The following is a 22,115-nucleotide window of genomic DNA, read 5'->3' as shown; positions in this document are numbered from 1 at the left end:
GTATGGTCTTTTCATATACCATTAGAACGAAAATGCTTGACTCTAGCAATACTCATGCTTAAGACATGCAAATATGTGAAAAAAAATGAGAATAAAAGTGAAAGGCCTAGAAGAACAACTACAATATGAGATATACGTGGTTCACCCAAAACTAGGCTACATCCACGAGCAAGGAAAAAAACATTCCGCTGAGATGAATCTCACCTCTCTACTACTATAGGCATACAACATTCTAATAGGAACCCTTCTTGTTTAACTCTCTTTTAAGCAAATCCTCTTCCGGAGCATTTTAGCCATCATCTCAGCCTATCTTAAAAATCATAAACTAGTACGAAGATTTCGAGAGCAAACCGCAAAATCTCTCTTTTCTTTATACCAAGAGAGAACAATAGATAAACCCTCTCTTGCTTGTCAACCCTCTTACATTTTGGATGCACCCAAGCTCTCTTATACATCATCCTATTTAACCTAAACCACCTAATCAAGCGAACTCATAGTGTAACTCACTCTATAGGTTATTAAGCAGATTTAAATGAGTACTTAATTTGAATAGTGAGTTTGATATCACAAATCCAACAATCTCCACCTTGATAGAAAATTCACCATCTCCTTGCCATCCGTAAGCTTTATCTTTCGTTCACTTTGAAGCCCAGAGAAGTAAGACATTATTAATCTTCTTTGCTTGCATTGACTTCATGAGCCTTGACAACCCTTTGATGAAAGCCAACACCTTTTGCATGTTGTCATTATCTTCATCATCGCATGAATGTCTACCTCAATTGTATTCCCTAGTAACTTGTACAAATTCTATGCCCAAGTATTGCACCCCTTTGATATCTTCAAACTTCACCTTGCCTGATGAACTTAATTAAGGCATCAAATCGCTCTGTTGCACAACCTTCACCTTCCAAGGTCCCTTTGGTTGTCTTTTTTTCAGAGTTTATCCTCCTAGTGGTGCACTATTATCTATGTCAAAAGAATATTAAACCAATTTGTGATCAAACCATCATAAATTTTCAATAATATGCACAAAAATGTATCCTCATCCCTCTACTCTATTTCATTGAATAAGGACTCTTTTTTTTCATCTTCGAAGAGAACAATATTTTCTTTATAATGACTCGGTAGATAACCCTTGGGGTTTGGATAGCTCTCTAGCTTTGTCCATATGTTGAAGACCGTCTTCTTCTCGATGACCTCAAGAAGAACTATATCTACTAAACACAAGTGAATACTAGACAAGCCTTCATATCAATATAATCTAATCTAGTTTTCTTCCTAACAAGTAGAGCCATGTATTTACCTTGTAGCACCAGTGGATCATGAACTTTAACCTCTAAAGCTTAAATTTTTCTTTCGTCAAAATTTTCCACCTTAAATCGACTTTTCACCATTGAGGCATTTCATCAAACATCTTGCACTTATGTCGTGATGCCCTGATACCATTTGTAGGAAAAGATGAATATAGTCTCTTTATATACCAAAAAAATTAAAATATTTTGAGCAGGAAAATATTTGGCTCTAGCAATATCCACATATCCACTTGTAAAACGTGCAAGCATGTATAAAAACATACAAGTATAACCACGACATAAGATATACTTGGTTTAGCTAAGGATCTCACCTCTCTATTACCATGGCATCCAACATTCGAATATAACCTTCTTTTTTTGTGCTTAATTCTCTCTTAAGCAAATCTGCTTCTAAAGTGTTCTGGCCATCATCTTCAACTCTCAAAATTTCTCTTTTCTTCTCTACACCAAGAAGAGAGAACAAGAAAGAAACCGTTAGTTGCTTACCAACTCTCCTATATTAGGTAAACCCAAAAATTTTATGCATCCTCCCACTTAACCAAAACCATATGAATCCAACAAACTCAAACCAACATAATTCTAAAGAATACTGAGTTCATATCACAAACCTAACATGACCAATCTGTTAACCATATTGAGCATGATCCTCATAATCCTCTCAATCCAAGCTCTTTTGGTATTAATCTGCCCCAAGATTGCCCCATACAAATTAGGCAATAATGATATTGTAGAAAATGCAAGAAGAAATGAAGAATCGGTGAGCTAAATAATGAATCATTCTATGTTAATATGTTTCATTTTAAATATTTTGTACAGCTGTAAAATTATTGTAATTAAGCAAAGAAGCTTGTACTTATAGGTAATGACTCAGATAATATAAGGTGTGAGATTATTACAACCAATCCTCTCTTTCTTATTTTCTTTCATGGTATTAGAGCACCTAAGCTCTACAGCTTCAATCCAAATGGCTGAAATAGCTTCCACATCCTTTGTTCTTTCCAATATCAACCAATTCATCTCAATCTAACTTGATCAAACCAACTACCTCCTCTAGGTGTCGCAATTTTTGCTGGTTTTGCAAACCTATGATCTCCTTGGAATTGTAGATGGTTCTGCGGCATATCCTATTCGTGAACTTGCAACATCTTCCATTGACAATACTTCTAAGATCAATCCTGAGTTTGTCATGTGGACAAAAAAAGATCAATTTATTTTAAGTTGGATCAATGCAACTCTTACCGAAGGAGTTCTTGCTACTGTCTATGGCCTGAACACGTCCAAGAAGGTTTGGCATTCTCTCGCTACTCGGTTTGCATCTCACTACGATCTCGAGTAGCACAACTCAAGAGACAACTTTAAGGCCTTCGTCAGAATTCTAAGTCATGCACCGACTATCTTTGTCTCGCCAAACGCTATGTCGATCAACTTGGTGCTGCTGGGAAACCACTTGAAGATGATGATTTAATTGGCTTCATAGTAAGTGGTCTTAATCTAGCATTTACTCACTTTGTCACAACATATTCCTTTGCTACCTGGGATGCTACCATGTCCTTTGAAGTTTTCCAATCTGAGCTTCTAAACTATGAGGCCTTGATTGAGGCTCACAATTAATCTATTCAACCTGATTTTGGAAGTTTTGCCATGTTCACTAACAAGTCAAGCAAACCATATCCTCCTAAGAAAGGAAAGATGCCTACAAACTTCAAACTATTCTCTCCTAGAAATAAGCAATCACATGATCGTTCAAAAGATCGATCTAAATGTCAAATTTGTCTCAAACTTGGTCACTATGTGCTTGACTGCTACCACATGATGGATTTTGCATACCAAGAGTGTCATCCTCCTCGTCAACTCGCTGCTATGGTTGCGCAAGCCAATGCTATGTCTACTGAAAAAGATAGATCAGCCTTGGTATGCTGATAGCGTTGCAAACCAGCATATCATAGCAACTCTTGAGAATTTCCACATTCTAATGACCTTTTCATGGCAATGAAGCTATCATTGTAGGCAATGGTCAGACTCTCACCATTGCACACACTAGTTCCACACTTCTTTCCTCCAATAACTATCTATTGCAATTAAAACAAATCTTGCATTGTCCACAAGCATCGCCCAATCTTCTATCCATTCAAAAGTTTTGCACTGATAGTAATGTTTACTTTATACTAACTGCTGATTATTTTGTTGTGAAAAATCAAACCTTGAGGAAGATTCTATTACAAGGATGGAGTAAGGATGGCATGTATCCCATGCATTTGAAGCAGTTGTTTGATAATAAAGCTAAGTCTCTAAAGGCTTTGATTAGCTCAAAACTTCTCATTCTATTTGGCATCGTAGGCTAGGACATCTGTCTACTAAGATTTGTAATCGGGTAATCAAACTTTTTCGGTTACCTATTATAAATATTTCTAGTACTACAACATTATGTGAACCTTGTCAATTAGCTAAGAATAAAAAGCTGCCCTTCGGTTCTTCTTCTCGTCAGAGTCATTTTCCTCTTGAATTAATCCATTCAAATGTGTGGTCTTCTCCTATTAAATCTGATGTGTTTCCTAGTTTTATTAAATTTAAAACCTTTGCTAAGAATATGTTCTCTAAAAAAATTAGACACTTAATCAGATAGAGGAGGAGAATTCACTTCTACCATGTTCAAACAATACCTTGAAACTAATGGTATATCTCATCGCATATCTTGTCCTTATACTGCCCACAAAATACTTTAGCAGACAGAAACATCAATACCTCATTAAGACCACCCTGCCTTGCTAGCAACATCAGGATTATCTCATTCTTATTGGGTAGAAGCAGTGCTTACTGCTACCTATCTAGTAAATAGACTTCCCACACCTATTCTCAACTACAACACTCCACACTTTAAGTTGTTCAATAAAGAACCTGACTATAATATACTTAAAGTTTTTGGATGTGCTTGCTATCCTTTGCTTCGACCTTATAACAAACATAAGTTAGAATTCAGAAGCAAACAATGCATCTTTCTTAGCTACAGTTCCACTCACCATGGTTATCGATGTCTTGATTCTACCACCAATCGTGTTCTAATTTCTCGACATGTAATATTTGATGAACAATGCTTACCTGCAAAGGATACATGGTCATTCTTCTCTGCACCTAGCATGGATTCTTTCTTAGGTAAGGATACTTATTTTACTCCTACTTCTTTATTTGAACTTCCTAATACTCTCCATGTGCTTCAAATTTTTAATATTGTTTCAGCTACTGATCAACTTGCTTCTTCTCCTACACATTCTTTTAATCCTTCTACAACAATTACTGACCCAATCATAGAGCCTCTTCCAACCTCAACTCCTACACCTCAATCTTTAGCTCCTCCTCATCCCATGGTTACTCGAACTATAACAGGCAAAACTTGTCCAAAAGACTTCACTGACTACCAACTTTATTATTCTACCAAACATCCAATTCAAGCCTTTCATGCATCCAACCTTCCACCTGAGCCTACATCCTTCTCTCAAGCTGTGAAATCAATGCAATGAAGAGACGCCATGACTACAAAATTCAGTGCCTTGTTAGCTAACAATACTTGGATTCTTTGTCCAAGACTTACATACCAGCATGTTATTCAATGCAAGTGAGTTTACAACGTGAAACAAAAATCTGACGGCTCTATTGATAGGTTCAAAGCCCGATTAGTGGCTAAAGGGTTTGAGCAACGTGATGGGACTAATTACACCGAGACCTTTAATCCTATCATTAAACCTGCTACAGTTCAAGTTATTTTAGCAATGACAGTTTATTACAATTGCCCTATTCAACAATTAGATGTGTCAAATGCATTTCTTCATGGCACATTACAAGAACAAGTTTTCATGGAACAACCAAGAGGCTTCGTGGATTCAAACTTTCCAAATTATGTCTACAAGTTACAAAAATCCATCTATGGATTAAAACAAGCCCCTCGGGCTTGGTATAATCATTTTTCACAAGTCCCGGCAACTCTTGGCTTTAAAGAATCACAGGTGGATCACTCTTTCTTCTCTTTTCATTATAACCAGATTCATATATTTATTCTTATTTATGTTGATGATTTGTTGATCACTGGTACTGAGATGAAGTTTATCACTCAATTGATCAAATTACTTCAAAAAGAGTTTGCCATGGGGTTCTTTGTCCTATTTCCTTGGTATTCAAGCACTTCGAAATGCTAATGGTTTACATCTCAGTCAAAGCAAGTATGTCCTAGATTTGCTACATAGGGCAAAGATGGTTGGTGCTTAGCCTTGTTCTTCACCCATTACTGCTGCTACTAAATTATCACAAAATGATGGAGATCCTTTATCTGATGGTGGTAAAAAAGTATAGACAGATTGTGGGTGCTCTTCAATATTGTACCCTAACTAGACCAGATATTGCATTTGCTGTCAATCAACTATGCCAGTTTCTTCACTCTCCCACAACGTCTCATCGGGTTGCTGCTAAATAGGTCCTACGTTATCTAAAAGGTTCTATCTCCCATGGTTTATTTTTTAGTCTTGGTTCTCTCAATCTCAATGCATATTGTGATAGTGACTGGACAGGTTCTCTTGATGATTGCCGATCTACTAGTGGCCATGCAATATATCTTGGTAAATGTCTTATGTCATGAAGTGCGAAGAAACAATCTGTAGTGTCAACAAGTAGCACTAAAGCTGAGTACCGGTCTCTTGCCTTAGTCACTGTAGAATTATTTTAGCTCAGGACGCTTCTCAAAGACTTGTAGGTTGTCATCCCTACTACTCCACGAATTTGGTGTGACAATATAAAAGCAATTGCACTTGCCTCTAATCCAGTTTACCATGCTCGTACTAAGCATATCGTAGTGGATTACCACTTCATAAGAGAAAAGGTTCTCAATAAGGATATTTGCATCTCCTATATTTCTACCTTAGACAAGTGTATTCACAAAGGGTCTTACTATTGCTCGCTTCACATTACTTCATGACAAGCTACATGTTCGTCCACTCCCCTTTAGCTTGCAGGGGGTTGTTAACCATATTAAGCATGATCCTCATAATCCTCTCAATCCAAGCTCTTTTGGTGTTAACAAATTACCCAAGATTACCCCAGACGAATTAGACAATAATGATATTGTAGAAAAAGCAAGAAGAAATGAAGAATCAGTGATAGCTAAATAATGAATCATTCCATGTTAATATGTTTCATATTTAGATATTTTGTACAGCTGTAAAATTATTGTAATTACAGAGAAGCTTGTATTTATAGGTAATGACTCGGACAACAAGGTGTGAACTAATCCTCTCTTTCTTATTTTCTTTCACAATCTACACAGTTTGCCTTGCATTGAAATCACCTATGATCTTGACCAAAAAAAAAAAAAAAAACAATATATACTTTAAAATTTTACTTAGCATATAACACACTGATTTTGGTCATGCTTAACCCATGACAACACATTAGTTAAAGTCCTCTTCTTTGTGGTAATAATGCATCATGTCTTGGTATAAAATGCTGATCTATTCAGCAGTTTACTTTAAAATTAGTTGAAGATCTTATTAGTATTTTTAGCTTAACACTAAATACTTTGAGCTCTTTTAGCTTAACACTTGATCCATTTTTATAGCCTTGATGGGTCTTCTCATCACTACAACGATGGCATTTTCGTCATTTTCGGCACTTCTGGTCTCCTCACGCTTCTCCACGACCAACCCAAGTCCCAAGAAAGCACCCAGATCCTGACCAGCTTCCACGTGTCATCACTCCCTTCTCTGCATGGACACGTGTCGTCCCTCCCTCCAGACCTCCGCCTCTTCGTCCTCCTCACCTCCTCGTTCTTCTCATCCTCCTCTCGATGATGAACTAAAAAGAAGCGAAGATGGAAACCATGCTGCTCGGCAGCTCCACCGGATCCGAATCCGAATCCGACCCACCAAATCCCACCTCCGCCGGGTGGGCCTCCGCGGTGCTCGGCCGGGGATGGGTGCTGGGAAAGAAAGCGGCCATCGCCGGCGCGGCCATGATGGCCGCGCCGGTTGTGGTCCCTCCCCTCCTCCTCTTCTCCACCGTCGGAGCAGCTCTCGCCGTCCCCTTCGGCGTCTACTTCGCCAGCCTCGCCTGCACCGACCGCCTCATGCGCTCCCTCCTACCTCCTATCTACCCCGAACTACCTCAGAAAGTCGACGATGAAGACGAGTTTGTCGAAGCGGTGGAGGAGACCAAGAGCAACCAAGCTCTTGAGGAGGATGAGGAGAAGCCCATGGATGAAGAAGAGGTATGGGAAGGGAGAGAAGTGGAAGAGGAGAGGACTCCTAGTCGTGAAGTTCACATTGAGGAGCATGATTCGAGTTTGGAAACCGTTGGTGTCACAAAGAGCACCAATCTATTAGAGGAAGAGGAACCGAAAGCAGAGGAAGTACAAGTACAAGTGGATGTCATCGATACCACTCAAAGCGCCACCGGTGGTTCTGTGTTCTTGGTTGCAGATGTGATTCAAAAAGAGGAAAATAGTGGCGCTGTCAAGGTGTTTGATGAAATGCTTGTGTTAACAGAGGAAACAGGGGACGGAGTAGAAAGGGTAGTGATAGTGGAAGGGAAGGAAGTGAGCACTAACAATGAGGTGCAGGAAAGTTCTTTTGACGTTGTTGCTGTGGCAGCTATGGAGACGGAGGAGGGAGAGAATGAGGTCATTGAGGTGGCTAGCATTAGCTCGGAGTATGCCTCTGCGGTGGCTGACGATGAGAGCAGGTCCTCCATTGATCATGTCGAGGATGCGAAGGATGCAAATTCGGTAGTAGGGGTAGAGACGGAGAACTCGAAACCTTCTAATGGTGAGGTAAGTTAATTGTTGTCTCTTCTTCCATTCACTTGTTTGTAGCTATAACTAAAGAATGCAGATCTACTGAAGATTATGCAGTTTACTTAACACATAAACTTTATGATATCATCATATTAGAGGCCCTTAAAGGTAGTTAACTCTTATCTGTTATTGAAGGTTTGACAATTATTCATATCATACAGTACGCTGCCTCTCTCTGTATATATCTCTTTAGCTCAAATTAGACAAGTACTGAGCATGTAGATGACATATGTTAGTGATCTGAAAGTTGGAGGGCGTGGTGAAGCATGAGTGGCTTTTGTGGTTCATATAGATGTATGAACAGGTTTGCGAGATTATTGTTTCAAATCCCTCAAATTTCATCGAATAAGATGTAGCATTACTTCTCTGATGCATCACAAGAAAGAGGAAATATTGGCTAATGTTTTTTTTGTTTTTTTTTTTCTCATTAGATATATAACTGAGTCGGAAAACTGACCCTCCATCTTGTTGAATGGTAAATATGATTCTGGATAATTACTCTATGATGGTCTTTACAACAAACCCTTCGAGGTGTGTAAAGAAAGATAACTGAGAACATCCGATGGAGGGGGGAGAAGGGGTTAAGTTCTCTATTAACTGATAAATAAGATAGTTACTTATGGTGATTATGATGGCTGCTAGGTTAGTGAAGAGTTATGGAGGCAACACCCTCCTTGGCATGACCTGTTTCAAGATATAGGTTGATTCATTGAGAACATGATCTACAAAATTAAGTCATTTATGTCTCCTTTTTTTGTTTTTGTGGACTATTTGGTTTTTTTTTTTTTTATTAACTTGAATCTAGGCTAATTATCTCAAAGAATTTCATGCTCTTATGTGTAAGCAAGGACCAAGGAGTTATCTAGATTGTGAATACTCCATATATTGGGGTCAAATTGTGACCTATTATTCATGCATATTTTATCAAATATAAATGGAAGAAAAATGTATTGAACTTAAAATTCTCCTTGAGTATAAGAAACTTCTAAATATGCTTAGAAACCATTTGACCATGAATACCCTTATTGTCTTTGTGATTAAGGAACCATGTACAGAGTTCGCTCTACAAATCTTTGACTTCTTGAGTTTTGTTTTTGTTGTATGAGTTACCCATCTAGAGGTTTGCAATATGCTGTCAATGGGCCATCTACTGCCTATCTACTATTATTCAAGTGAGTTGGCCCATGCTTTTCCTTGGCATTACGCACTTACAGGAAGACGGTAGTCAGCAAGCGCTCATTAATTATTAGTTCATCAGTTAGATAGACTTCTTTGTAGGTTCCTTTTCCTAGATAAAATGACACAATAGATAATTGGCTTTCTGAAGTTTTTCCAAGGTTATTTATGCATAGAGACATAGAGAACGTCACTATTTATGTTTGTAAGGGAGAGCAAATTTAACAAAATGATGACTTGTACTGGTGACTAAGCACTCCATTGTGCTAGGAATTGCAACTTGCTAGTTAGTGTGGGTTTAGTTTAACTATATTGCACTATGTTCTCAAATATTGTTTATAGATGCCTTTAACAAAGATGTAATGATCTCTTGCGAAATGAATATAAAAATGTGAGGTCATGGGAGACCTGTCTTAGTGGGATTGGATAGATTTATGCTGTGTGGACAAGTGATTCTCCTGATACCACATTATGATTGATCTTGGAGCATTCAGCTTAAGTAATGTGAATGAGCAAATTTGTTGTATCACTATTATTTCATATAGTTTGTCAATATCAATATGCTACATTAAATGGGTTTTTAACTTTTAAAATCTTTGCAACTTAAGAGAGTCCACGTTGGCTTGATTTATTATAAGTGTTATCTTCAGACATTACACAATAACTTAGTTTCAGTAATTATGGTTCTTCTTTCTATTATTTTTGTGTAGTTAGATTTCCGGTAGTATTCTTATTATCTTTTACAGGATTCCTGCAGTGAGGAAAAGCTTTGGGAACAACTCAATGCAATGCGAGCAATTGTGGGTTATAAAGCTGCTTCCTCTTCATCCCTGGCAGATGAGCTGAGAAATCTTTATGTCTTCACTGGTGTAGAGCCTCCTATGAGTCTCAAGGAAACTACCAACCTGAGGGAGCTCAACTCCAAGCTCTGTTTTTTGAAGTCAGTGATTGGTGTGATGTGAACTTTGCAGGTCTACTAGTTTGTGATATTGTTGGACATCTCATTTTAGTTAAAATGCATTAGAAACTACGAAAACCTTCAGATATGTTTGGAAACATTAAACTATATGTATGATACATATTTTGGATAATGTCAATCGATCATCACTTTTTGTCTTAATAATAATTAGTTGAAGGGCAGAGAGGACAGAAGTAGTGCAACTCTTTTTGTCAGAGAAGTTGGGACCCTTAATAGATAAACAAGGTTAAGGAATTGTCAGGAACTTGGATAACCAGTGGGTGCCAAAATTTTATTCCAAGTGCTACGAGAAGGAGATATTATGCTTTGGAAATGTATTGTGAAAGCAATCAAAACATGCATAAGGCTAATCAAGCTGAGAAGAGGTTAGTCAATATTGTTAATAAATGAGAAACTTTCCTTCTTGCTAAGGAGCTTGAAGAAATATCCATTGTAGAGAGAGTTAAAACGGAGCTTTTCTTTTCTTTTCCTTTCTTTTTTTTTTTTCTTTTCTTTTCTTTTCTTTAGAGAGAGATGGATAAAATTTTAACAGTGTTCTAATGAATTGTATCGAACGTTATCTTGAGAATTTTGGGACTTGTTACGGAGAACGATGTGCTTTTCCTGTTCATGAATCGGGTGTTGTTACAAGAGCCAAATTTGTAAGCCCAAGTCTATATAAAATATGGATTTAGATTTATACGGGAAATCTTTTTAATAAAATTTCACTTATTTTCCTCTCTTTTTTTTTCTTTTTTCTTTTTTGTTGTTGTGAAAATGGGGTATGTATTTGTTTGCAGATACAGTCACCTCATTTCTGTTTGGATATATATAAATAAACAACCAAATATGTATGTATGGCGTAAACGAGATATAAGTAGATAGAGGAATTGAATGAAGAAAAAAAGCATTTGTAATTTGGAACTTAATACATTATGTACATGGAGTTGTTTCATTACATGATACGTACATACATACATACATATATTCTTCTTCTCTTGTTAACTGATAACAATAACAACTTTAACCTCTCCGATTCCTTCCTGTTATGGATTTTGAATTAACTCCAACACCGAGTTGCCTCTCTGAACTGCTCCCCGTAACTTGCCTACTAATTTTCCGATCAATGGAACTCTCCCTGCCATACAAACAATGACCATATGACTTAACAAAGAGATTGGGCAGAATTGATGTCAATAATCAACTACAAACTGCAGAGGATATGCAACAGTGCATGATATCAACCAGCAGAAAATAGATTGACAACAATTTTGACAAGCATTATCCAAAGTGAAGAAAGTAGATAATTCTCCTCAAGTTTAAAACACAAAATCGTGAGATGTACCTCTGAGGCAACATATAAATTCCAGGTGGATGGATAACCCATGTAAGGCGTGGTACCCATGAATTGAGCCATGTAAGCAGCCTCATCTCCGCCGGGCAGCCCACCACAAGTCCAGTAGGGGTAGTAGGATGCAGGAAGAAATGAGTAAACAGAACAACTTTCAGCACCAATATCTGTAAAGCAGTCACAAAGAGATCAGCATGAGAATATCTACGCTGTTTCAGGTATGTAGTGGAAATAAATCTCAAAAGGAAATGAACTCAACCATTCCCATCCAAGTTTGTCCTTCTCTTTTTCCTCTTATTTCCTGATAAAAAAAACAGTAAATACAATGTTAAACACAAGTAAATACAGTACTTCATCTGATTAAACAGTCTAGTGAAAACCATATCTTAATACCAACCTTGCTCAGTGCTGACAACCTTTTCTTTGATAACTCTGGAAGTTTGAGCACTCTGTCGTGATGGTGATTCCTTTCCACTCCTTGGTTGCGGTGATGATGCCTCAAGCAAGTCAACATGTTTTGGAGATTTCTCTAGCAATTTCATTGCATGGTTACTTTCTGTTGTAATTTCACCATCCCCTTTACTATATGGGTTAAACTCAATAGGAGGTTGTTTCAATTCATTTTTAGAAGCTGCAGAAAGAGTGGGATGAGCATTTTTGCATTCAACGCGACTCGCAGATTCTACAGCTGAAAGAAAGAAAACAGGGTTATACAAAGTCAAACAATAAAGAATCACTAGATCAACCAGAGGTCCAGAGGGTATTATCAAACCTCGCACTTGCGACAGGCTTCCATCATTATCTGAACCACTGGACTTGCTACTACTCCTTGACACCAACATGTGGTTGATTGTCTCTCTAAGTGTTATATTAGGAATAAGATCATCTGCTAGCATATTTGTGGCGCCACATAAACACATCGACTTTGCCATAAGGTAGTCTCTAATGCCTGAGTCAAATAAAGCAGGGTAATCAGCACATCTGCAATGTGAAAGCTGGAGAGAAAAGAAATAGAACAGATAAATATGATTTTGACACTGATGAGCAACATGTATACTGAGAAGGTTCAGTTGCAGATTCAGTACATAGAAATCTAGTATAGCCAAATTATGCTTATAAAATAATATTAAAATGGAGCAAAGAAGCGCAATTGACTCCTAAATGCAAACTGGAGGTTTTTTTAATGTTTACAATATTTGAATACCGATCAAAATCAATGGAGCAACTGGTAATTTGGATGGTCTACTACTGATATTTATTTTTATCCTCTTTACATATCAGCAATATTTCAGAATATGTGCAGGCAATATAAGTTCCAATGGTCAGACCACTTACATTTGTCACAAAAACTACTGAAACAGCACTTGGTAGTCAATGCAGCATCTCTCATCACTCTTTTACACAATGGACAGCACAGTTGCACCGGAAGGTCACTGGTAGAACAAGAAGTGGGCAACCCTTCTATCTCCTTATCAAAAGCATCTCTACACAAAGAACAAGATGTATTGAGTTATCACCTTAATCAGAAAACCCTGCAAAAGGAGAAACAATGCACGCTGAATTACTATATATACTCATTTGGCTTTAAAATAGCAACAGCACCACTTGGCAGTGCATATGAGCCATTTGGATCAGCCATCAACATGGACTGCGGAATGCCGGTTGGAGGTTTCATTCTTTTAATGTCAAAAGCCGGGTCACCATTAGTAGGGCAGTGCTGAATAAAATGGCCTGGAGGACAAACATTTAAACCGTATCTTACTGTCAACCAATGACAATTATGAAGAAAAAGCTCAAAAGTAATTAAAGGGAAGTTACCGGGAACATCTTAAAAAAAACAGCATACCTGGTACTTTACACCTATGGCAGACATAGCCTGGAGGAGGTCTTTTGCTTTGTAGTCCACCACGACCTTCAATTAAACAAATTGGTTAGTCACAATTTTACAACACCAATCCAGATAGAAGAATCTAATCAGGGCAAAATAATATGTACACCCTTTAGTTTCCGCATGTCAGATGAGTTGTGAAGAATTGAATTTTCTAATATTCACATATTTGTAAGTATTTAGTATATGCTCAACGTTATGATTGTATTGTGTTTGAAGCTAAAACAAGTCAAACTAGGTGCCACAGCAACTTGATCAGAACTCAGAAAGTTCTAACTACATAATTCAGGATAGATCTAATAAAATGTATTGTCATACTACTTGAGGGAAAATAACATGCTTCTTATTGATTTGTGTGGTTTAATTAGAAAAAAATATATAGTCTACAAGTGACCAAAACATAATCAAGATACAGAGCTAAAGGCAAGATTAGCGCTTCAAGGATTACCGAGACCATGCTGATTTGCTGTTGTCCCACTCCTGAACTGCCCAGAGCCCTTTCCAGATCCAGAATTACGTAGTGTTTGACTGCAGCAATGACATTGAGAGTTCAAAATGTTAGTGCATCCATATCGCAGTATAAATAAAAAAACAAAAAATTATAGCTGTCACAAGACTCTTCTCTTTCCATTTTTTTCTTTTTGCCATTTTCATATAATTACATCAGAAGACCTACCAAGAACAAGTACAGGTTACAAAATTAATTACAAGAAGTTAGAAAGGAAAAGAAAATTTTGGAAAATGTCTAACCATTTCCAGTCAATAGCAGGCGTATTAACCAATGCCTTAATCTTCATATCCTCTTCAGCCTTATCGACTGTTGATATATTCAGTTCTGGGTTTTTCGGCTGCTCAGGGGCCACCTCAGTAATAGCAAACAAATCTTCCCCGAAGTCATCAAAGTTACACTGCATCATTTAGTACAAATGCACATTGTATCATTCTTTCTATTGCATTGCCATGACATAACATGGAGAAACATATAAATAACAACTTCACCCTGGACTTTTAGAACATGGAAAAATAATGACGCTTACAAGTTTCAAGGAAGATGAGTGATCAATAGGTGTGCTAGTTGCTGGCGGAAGATTCTGCAAACTATCATCTAAAACTTTCAGCCTGCAGAGAAGACGCCAATCTCAATATTGAGATGCCATTATCTATCAGCAGTTAACATCACCAAATGTAATTCTAAAGAACCAGTTTAGTGATTCCATTGTTACAGGAAAAGGCATATCCATTCAAGCATATCTAGGAGGAAACTGGATTAGGGATAACTAAGAAAGTGAACATGTCTACTAATTGGGTATAGAAGCAAGACAACAGCAGCCAAAGAAAGGAAATTATTCAAGATTCAAGTGGAAATAGTACTCCTTGCGTTCGGCAACAATAGGCTTTCGAGGAAGTCCTGGAACTCGGCGAATCAACACAGACGTGTTTCTGGGTATCATTGTTTCTTCATCTACATATTCTGAAAGATTGACACAAGATACATCACATTACGAGGCCAAAAGCAAACAACTTTAAGAAGAAAAGAACGGAAGCCCTAATTTCCTTGGCTACAATTAACATTATCACAAGCGAAAGCGCCCAAATCTCAAACTGCCAATCGCACCAATTAAGCAAACACGAATAGACCAAATGGCAAACCTTGATTAGTCTGCGCATCAGAGACCACAAGGTCATAATCTGTACCACTCCAAAGTTTTTTACAATTAGAAATTCTATTTTTCAAATTCGCAACGGATATGTACGGCTCAGCGATGGAAATAGAGTCATAATTTTTTGCACTTTTAAACTTATAATACACAGCCATAATGTTTCAATCTTTCTTCAAACAAAGAATACAAAGAGTGGCTCCGATTCGAGCATCAACACGATGAGATTGATACAATACAAATCCCTTCTTAGCTTTCTAAGAGGTCTAAGCCTTGGGGTTTCTTGAGCGAATCTCCAACCGAAGGAAAAAAGATCGCCGGAGGAGGTCGAAGGAAAGATCGCCGGAGGAGGTCGAAGGAAAGATCGCCGGAGGAGGTCGAAGGAAAGATCGCCGGAGGAGATCGAAGGAAAGATCGCCGGAATTTCTTGAGTGTATCACCAATCCAAGGAAAAGAACGCCAGAGGATATCGAAGGAAAAGATCGCCGGAGGAGATCAAGAAACCGAGACGGAGTCGATCAAGAAGAGGAGTCGGAGAAGGGAGAACAAGCGAGAATAGGCGGGAGGGAAATGGAATCTATATATGGGAGGACTCACCACTAACTTTACGCGGATTCTGCGCTGGCTTCGCTCGGACGCCGAATCCGAAAGGGAATCAACGGACTCTACCCTGTCTTCGAGCGGACTCCGGATCCGAAAGGGAATGGACCCGCAGTTATTAGACCCCAACGGGAGGATCTCCACCGTCGATTTTATCAACGGTCCAGATTAGAAGAATTTACCGTTATTAGAATTCTATCTTTTTTCTTGCAAAAATCGTTCTCTTTTATAAAATATATTCATTTAACACGTTACATTAATTATAACTGACATCATCTTAACTATCTAATTCAAAAATATATATATATTTAAAATTACAAGTAACGATCTCACGTCTAATGGTTTTATTTTTTTAATTATTCTTCTATAATATTTATATTTAATTTCAATTTCTTTCAATGTGGATGTGTGTGTAGATTATCCTCTCAACAAGGGTATCTTAACTTCACTAATTTGGAGACTTTCAATTCAATTTAAGGGTATTGGAATTGATGGAGGAATTCTCATATTAAAGTTGAGCTAAGAAGAACTACGGATTTATTTTTCGCTATTATTTGGTAGATGATTGGGGAGTAAAGAAACAACGTATAATTAATTTGTCGCAATTGGCAAACCTTTTAATACAACAAAAGCATATTTACATTTCTCTTCTTTCTCCTCAATTTTCAATTTTCTCTTCATCTAATAAATTCTAATTTGGGCCTGGTCCATCGAGTGAAAATAGGTTGGATTAACTTCGACCCGACCTGTTGTCCGACTTGATTTGGATAAAAAATTTATATCCGATTTGGATACGGATTCGAATATGAATAGAATTTTTAAAAAAAAAATACTCGGATATAGATATTGTATGTTTACTCGCATATATTTTTTTTGAATGATTTGTAATTTTTAGTTTGATTATTTAAAGAGTGAATATTGATATTGTTACTAATGATGTGTTATATATTATTTGTAGAGATTAATTTCTCTAATTTTATATGTATTTGACATGTAAAAAATTAATTTTTTGTGAAACCCTTAATATTTTTGTGTTAATTATGTCTAAATAAAATATCATAATTCATTTAAAATTCAATCAATATTTGTTTAAAATCCGATCATTTGTCTGAAAATTATCCTTACTTAGGATATAATTTTAAATTTTGTTATCCATCCAATATCCGTATCCGGACTAAAAATATAGATCCGAGTATGGTTGAACGAAAAAATAAGATTATTTTGGTAAAAAACAGTCTTCTTAAAAACAAAGCAATAAGGTAACGATAACTTTCTTTTTCTCAAAAGTTTCAAGAAATGAATCATCATTTTGTCTCGCAAAAATTTTAGTTTCTTTGCTCAAAGATTTATTTTTCTGAAATGATATATTTATTATTACAACTGCGAATTTGAAATACTCTATAAGCATGCACTATGAGGAACACCTGAGTAATATAATCCGGCACTCTATATAAAATAATTATGCAACAAAAGAAAATAAAGAGGCACTGCACGGTCATAACCCTCCGCTCTATATAAAATAAGCATACACTAAAGAAAATAAAGAGACACTTTAGGATAATGTGGGATTATAAGTCGACACTGTGGAAAAATAACTACGTACTCTATGTAAAATATTATACATTAGAGGAAATAAAAAGACACTGTAGGTAATACAACGTTATAAGCCCACACAACAAGAAAATAACTATGCACTAAAGAAAATAAATAGGCACTATATGCTAATGTCAGATTATAAGCCTGTACTATCGGAAAAGCGTGCAGGCTTAATTTTTTCTTTATTTTTGCAGAATTTATTAGTCCATAATAAGATAGAACCTCAACTGTATGTGAGATGACTGATATTTTAAAATATAGATAAAAGAGAGAGAAAATCTAAACTATAATTGAGATAACTGATATTTAAGAGAAGAAATAGTGGAGAGGGATAAAATCTAAACTATAGCTGAGATGATTGGTATTTAAGAGAAGAGATAGTGGAGAGACAGTAAATCTCAACTGTAGCTAAGGTGATATATAATTAACTGTTATCTAATCTATAGGCAAAATAATAACTGTGGGTTATTATTAAATTATATTTTAAAAGTTGTATAGAATAATATGAAAGAGAATGATAAATTACTATATAGCATAATAAAATAACTTGTTATTTAGTTACTACACCAGAATAAGAAAGTTTATTCTAGAATAAGCCCATTCGTATTCCACAAGTGAACGAGGGCTTAATAAATAAGATTACAATTTACATTTATTTCCAATCTCCCTCGACAAAAAAAAGGGTAACAAATGTCTATTTAAATTCAGCTAGGAAAAAGGCAATAAGATTTATTTAACCATTTTTATCACTTATTTCAATTATAGAATAAATTTATTTCAAGAATAAGTCTATATTTTATTCTAATTCTATTTTTCTTTTCTTATTTCACAATCAAACGGTACTAAACCAAACCTTAACCTATATTATACTCATGGAATGGCATTAATGAATCAAATGCCCCTCTCAACTAGTAGGGAAAATTACAATAACACCCTGCATTATACTATATTAAAAATAAAGCCCTCTTTTTTATTTTTTGTTTATAAATAGTATCCTTACTTTGTTAAAAAGTAATAACAAGTCACCAGAGTGAAGTCTAATTTAATAAATGGCCAACAAGATGAAATAAAAAGTGAAATATTTCTTCCATTTTAAATTATAGTTTTATATTTTCTAAGTTACTCTTAAATTTTTTTTCTAATATCTTGTGAGATTAAATGACAATAACTTTTAAATTCATTGATATTATAGAAACCAATGTTTTGGTACAATTATAGTTTTCTCAACACTTGATTTGGTGCTATTCTATTTGGAAATCAATGTTTTATTTTGTTCTGAGATTGTTTTCAAGGTTTAATTTGATTCTATGATTAAGTTAGTATGTTGGTCAGGTTAGATCTGATCTGTTTAATAGAGGGTAAATCTATCAATAACACCAATAATCTACTGTATGGATATTTATCAATCAACCTGTATTTTACCTAAAATTTTTCAAAAATACTCTGCTGTTTGTTTTGTTATCCATCAATTTGCCATATAAAAAGTTAAGATAACTATAGATGCAAAATGATCATAATACCCTTAAATAAGTGTTTATTTTCTCAACTTTTCTCTTCTTAGTTTTTTACCAGAGAAAATGAAAATGGCATCATCTACCAATGTCTGAGGCATTCTCATGTCTCTGTTACACAATATCACAATAACCAGTAATAATAAGATAGATTTTGCTTCTCTCACAGCAAAATTCAACATTTCGACAACCGTAAAATAGCGGCACGTAATCCCAGGAAAAAGAACTGATGGAATGCTTCATTATTTCCTTCATCCTTTGCAGAATATTCCACTACTATCATGGTAAAACTTCTCATTCGATTGTTAACCTGCTAAGGCTGTGGTCTAGTCTGTACTATGAAGATGTCTTTGCCAACCACACACCCTTCAACATCCTGTGCAGATCCAAACTTCTGTTCAAGAAAGAAGCCAATTGCGCAAAGGCGCTGACCTAGCTGTCGCCGGAACGTTGAGTCAGTACTTAATGGTTTCTTACTGTAATCGACAGTCAAGCGAATGACTTCTCCATCAGCAGGACCGGAATTTAGTACGAGTAACTCCTCACTGAAATTTGCAAAAGCCAATGTACTAACACTGCCGTCAAATTTCCCTGAGGAAAGCCTCCATGGAGTACCACGGGTCCCTGAAGCCAGTGTTTCGCCGAGTCCAGGTGCAATCTCCGCAACAACCTGTTTGGGATCATGATCAATAGGACTAACAGTGTGGAGCACAAAAGAGAGGTCTGGATGTAGCATCTCCTGCACCAGAACAGCCATCATTGCATCTTGCTGAGGCACACCGGCAGCACGACGACTTAATATGGCTCTCCTTGTATACAAGGAAGCCCATACTCGACCGACAGCAGATCCAAAGATGCTCGGGTTTGCAAGGCTGACATTTGGAATTGACTCATAGAGTCCAGCAGCAGACATACCAGCTAGGTCCTCAACATTTGCGCTGGATCTTACGATAAGACGAGCATTACTTGGAAGGATTTTTCTGATAGCTTCAAATGTTTCTTCGGGCGGACACTGGGCTGACACCAATGTCTGCAGCTTTGAGGATAATTCATCGAGTTTGCCATCCTCAAGTTTAGCTGTTTCTATCTGTTCTAAAAGGGTTTGGAAGGATTCAGTAGAACCACTTTTCTCAAGTGCGATCTCCATTGACCCAAAAGGAATTACAGCACCGGAGGGAACTCGGAATGCTGCAGGAACTCCTTGATCGCTGTAAACTGACATTAAATGAACCAAATCAGGATAGGAAACCATAGAAGAAAAAACTTTACTATACAAATACTTCAAGAGGAACTGGCATGAAGATCCAAAAGTTGGTGATATGCAGTTCAAACAATAATTTGGTTATTTTGTGGTTGATGTTCAAAGAAAAATGAGTTTATGTCTAAGATTATGTATACTCATTTGGGGACATCTCTTGAAGTGACAAATGTGGAAGTTACTAAACTACAGGGGATCTTCTTTCGTCACATTTACCATAGGCTGAAGCTATGCAACAAGTCTACCTAAATTACAATTTAGGCAATTACTAGAACCAAGGTTTCCAATATTGGGATTGGAATCAGTATCAGCCATCCGAAAAAACGATACGTATCAGTTGCTTTTATTGGATTGGACTATTTTTTAATTACGTAAAATTTTTAAATGCAGAAAATTTCTAAAATTTTTGAAAAAAATGACAGAAAAATAAGAAAATAAAAATTACTCATATATAATGCCTAAACACCTAAAAAACTATATTAACTTACTCAAAATTCAAAACTTTGATAAATATCGAACTGGCTTTGATAAATTTCTATGGTCTTCATTATCATAAATACTACAAGTTTTTTTTCTTACTTCACCCTCCCCCCCGGAATTAGAAACTGAAAGAAAAAAAAAACTCACCCGAGGTCGTCGAAGAATATTGTCAGAGTTCGAGGTCACTAAAGATCTACTCAATTGTTAGTGGAAGAGGTGAGAAAGAAGAGAAAAAGAGAAAGAGCTGATTGGTTTTAGCTAGGATTGAGATCGGCTAGGGCCGTTCCGATCTGTTTCAGCCGATCCTACTCAGGATCGCCCGACACTAGGAACCTTGATTAAAACTGCATGACAGTTGGAAGTTTAGTCTTGATTATCCTTTTGCTATTTCGATGGTCAATTTTTAACTGGATATGCATTGATGAGGCATTTGTACTCTTTGCTAGGAGAACCATATTAAAAGTAGAAATCACTATAAATATTATATATAGTTAAGTAGATGTCTAAGGAGACAGAAACATCCCAAGTTTCATTTGAGAACAATATAAGACATGGGTCGCTAACTTGTGGGGCCAAAGTTCCTTACCTCAGATTTTATTTATGAAATTCTGTGTTTTTTGTTATTTCTTAATTTCAGTGTACCAATGCACCTTCTCATGTACTGAAGTGAATATATATTGCAAGTCTCAAGAAGATTGGAAGCACAAAGGTGCCATGTTTGAAAGATACCAAGAGGAAGAATTACTTTGGTGACATTTTCTTAGCAGTTGAAGACTTATATCTTAGTTAACATCTAGATAGCCATTATTAAGATTTATTCAAACAGATAAAAGGATACATCACAATGAGATTCTTAACATGACTAGATTTACTTGGTGTTGTGAGTTTAAGATTCCTCATGTCATTTGTTGATTGATGAACATTAGATCCAAAAAATTTGTTTAATAATATATGGTGTAAAGCCTTATATTAGAACACAAGACATGGTTGCTCTCAACAAGACAAAAGTATGAAACAGGAAAACAAAGCGTACCTTTCTCCGAATTGCTTGCCACAGTAGTAAGGAGACCACATACAGCAGCTTTTGCACCAGAGGATTCAACCGTGGCCTGTGAAAGCTCTAAAACACTAGAAGCAGAATCTTTTCTTGCGGGATGCTCGGTCATCTGGACAAAAATTCCAATAGTAAAGGAATAAACCATTCCATGGATTTCTAAACTAAGATACAAGAAGAATGAAAGAGAGATCTTAGATGGTAGGACCTATGTAGCTAGCTAGCTAACATATGGGTAACAGATGGCCATAAAGCAGATAGGTATAAACTAGAGATCTATTCATAGCATGAAATTCTAGAGGAAGGTCTAGGAGGGTATGTTTGAAAGCTATAACTATTGAAATAGGAAAACATCTTAAGGAAATAACCTTGTTGATACAATAGAAGCAATTGTTCTAAAGAGCAGTTAATGCCTAACATCATAGATTACAACTTTGGCC

At 36.4% G+C, this 22,115-nt stretch overlaps 3 protein-coding genes across 5 annotated transcripts in view; 1 reads left to right on the top strand and 2 right to left on the bottom strand.

Annotated features, from left to right (window-relative positions):
- The first annotated feature begins 7,085 nt into the window (after nucleotides 1–7,085).
- LOC140758127 (uncharacterized) lies at nucleotides 7,086–10,435 on the top strand. Of its 3 annotated transcripts, none has more exons than XM_073094176.1 (2): nucleotides 7,086–8,116; nucleotides 10,068–10,218. In XM_073094176.1, exons 1-2 carry the CDS (start codon nucleotides 7,165–7,167, stop codon nucleotides 10,079–10,081), a joined length of 966 nt encoding a protein of 321 aa, XP_072950277.1. In that variant the 5' UTR covers nucleotides 7,086–7,164; the 3' UTR covers nucleotides 10,082–10,218. The 3 variants fall into 3 exon arrangements, with proteins under 3 accessions (XP_072950277.1, XP_072950278.1, XP_072950275.1); XM_073094177.1 differs by having other exon boundaries at nucleotides 7,086–8,121; nucleotides 10,079–10,217; XM_073094174.1 differs by having other exon boundaries at nucleotides 7,087–8,121; nucleotides 10,068–10,435.
- An 842-nt stretch (nucleotides 10,436–11,277) lies between these two features.
- LOC140758318 (E3 ubiquitin ligase PQT3-like) lies at nucleotides 11,278–14,989 on the bottom strand. Its single transcript, XM_073094428.1, has 12 exons — nucleotides 14,890–14,989; nucleotides 14,556–14,637; nucleotides 14,269–14,426; nucleotides 13,967–14,046; nucleotides 13,477–13,542; nucleotides 13,205–13,361; nucleotides 12,966–13,114; nucleotides 12,403–12,579; nucleotides 12,028–12,318; nucleotides 11,890–11,931; nucleotides 11,625–11,797; nucleotides 11,278–11,417 (listed from the first exon to the last, which is right to left on the bottom strand). Exons 1-12 carry the CDS (start codon nucleotides 14,967–14,969, stop codon nucleotides 11,403–11,405), a joined length of 1,470 nt encoding a protein of 489 aa, XP_072950529.1. The 5' UTR covers nucleotides 14,970–14,989; the 3' UTR covers nucleotides 11,278–11,402.
- Nucleotides 14,990–18,880: 3,891 nt separating this feature from the next.
- The window catches only part of LOC140778343 (phosphoglucan, water dikinase, chloroplastic), a 34,303-nt gene continuing 31,068 nt past the window's right edge, over nucleotides 18,881–22,115 (bottom strand). The window contains exons 18-19 of the mRNA XM_073123011.1: nucleotides 21,655–21,787; nucleotides 18,881–20,098 (exon numbers count right to left, since the gene is read on the bottom strand). Of these exons, the coding sequence (XP_072979112.1) occupies nucleotides 19,197–20,098; nucleotides 21,655–21,787 (1,035 nt within the window). The 3' untranslated portion in view covers nucleotides 18,881–19,196. The remainder of the gene's footprint in view (nucleotides 20,099–21,654; nucleotides 21,788–22,115) is intronic.

Source organism: Typha angustifolia, chromosome 3, assembly GCF_048772165.1.
Source record: "Typha angustifolia cultivar Huaian chromosome 3, ASM4877216v1, whole genome shotgun sequence".
Lineage (NCBI taxonomy): Eukaryota > Viridiplantae > Streptophyta > Magnoliopsida > Poales > Typhaceae > Typha > Typha angustifolia.
This window is presented reverse-complemented; position numbering and strand designations above follow the sequence as displayed.

Coding starts and splice junctions, on each gene's coding strand:
- LOC140758127 (XM_073094174.1), top strand. CDS start 7,165: ATGGAAACCATGCTGCTCGGCAGCTCCACCGGATCCGAATCCGAATCC. Junction 8,122..10,067: donor CGAAACCTTCTAATGGTGAG/GTAAGTTAATTG, acceptor TATCTTTTACAG/GATTCCTGCAGTGAGGAAAA.
- LOC140758318 (XM_073094428.1), bottom strand. CDS start 14,969: ATGATACCCAGAAACACGTCTGTGTTGATTCGCCGAGTTCCAGGACTT. Junction 12,580..12,965: donor CAGTAGTTTTTGTGACAAAT/GTAAGTGGTCTG, acceptor TATTTGACTCAG/GCATTAGAGACTACCTTATG. Junction 11,932..12,027: donor GGTTGTCAGCACTGAGCAAG/GTTGGTATTAAG, acceptor TTTTTTTATCAG/GAAATAAGAGGAAAAAGAGA.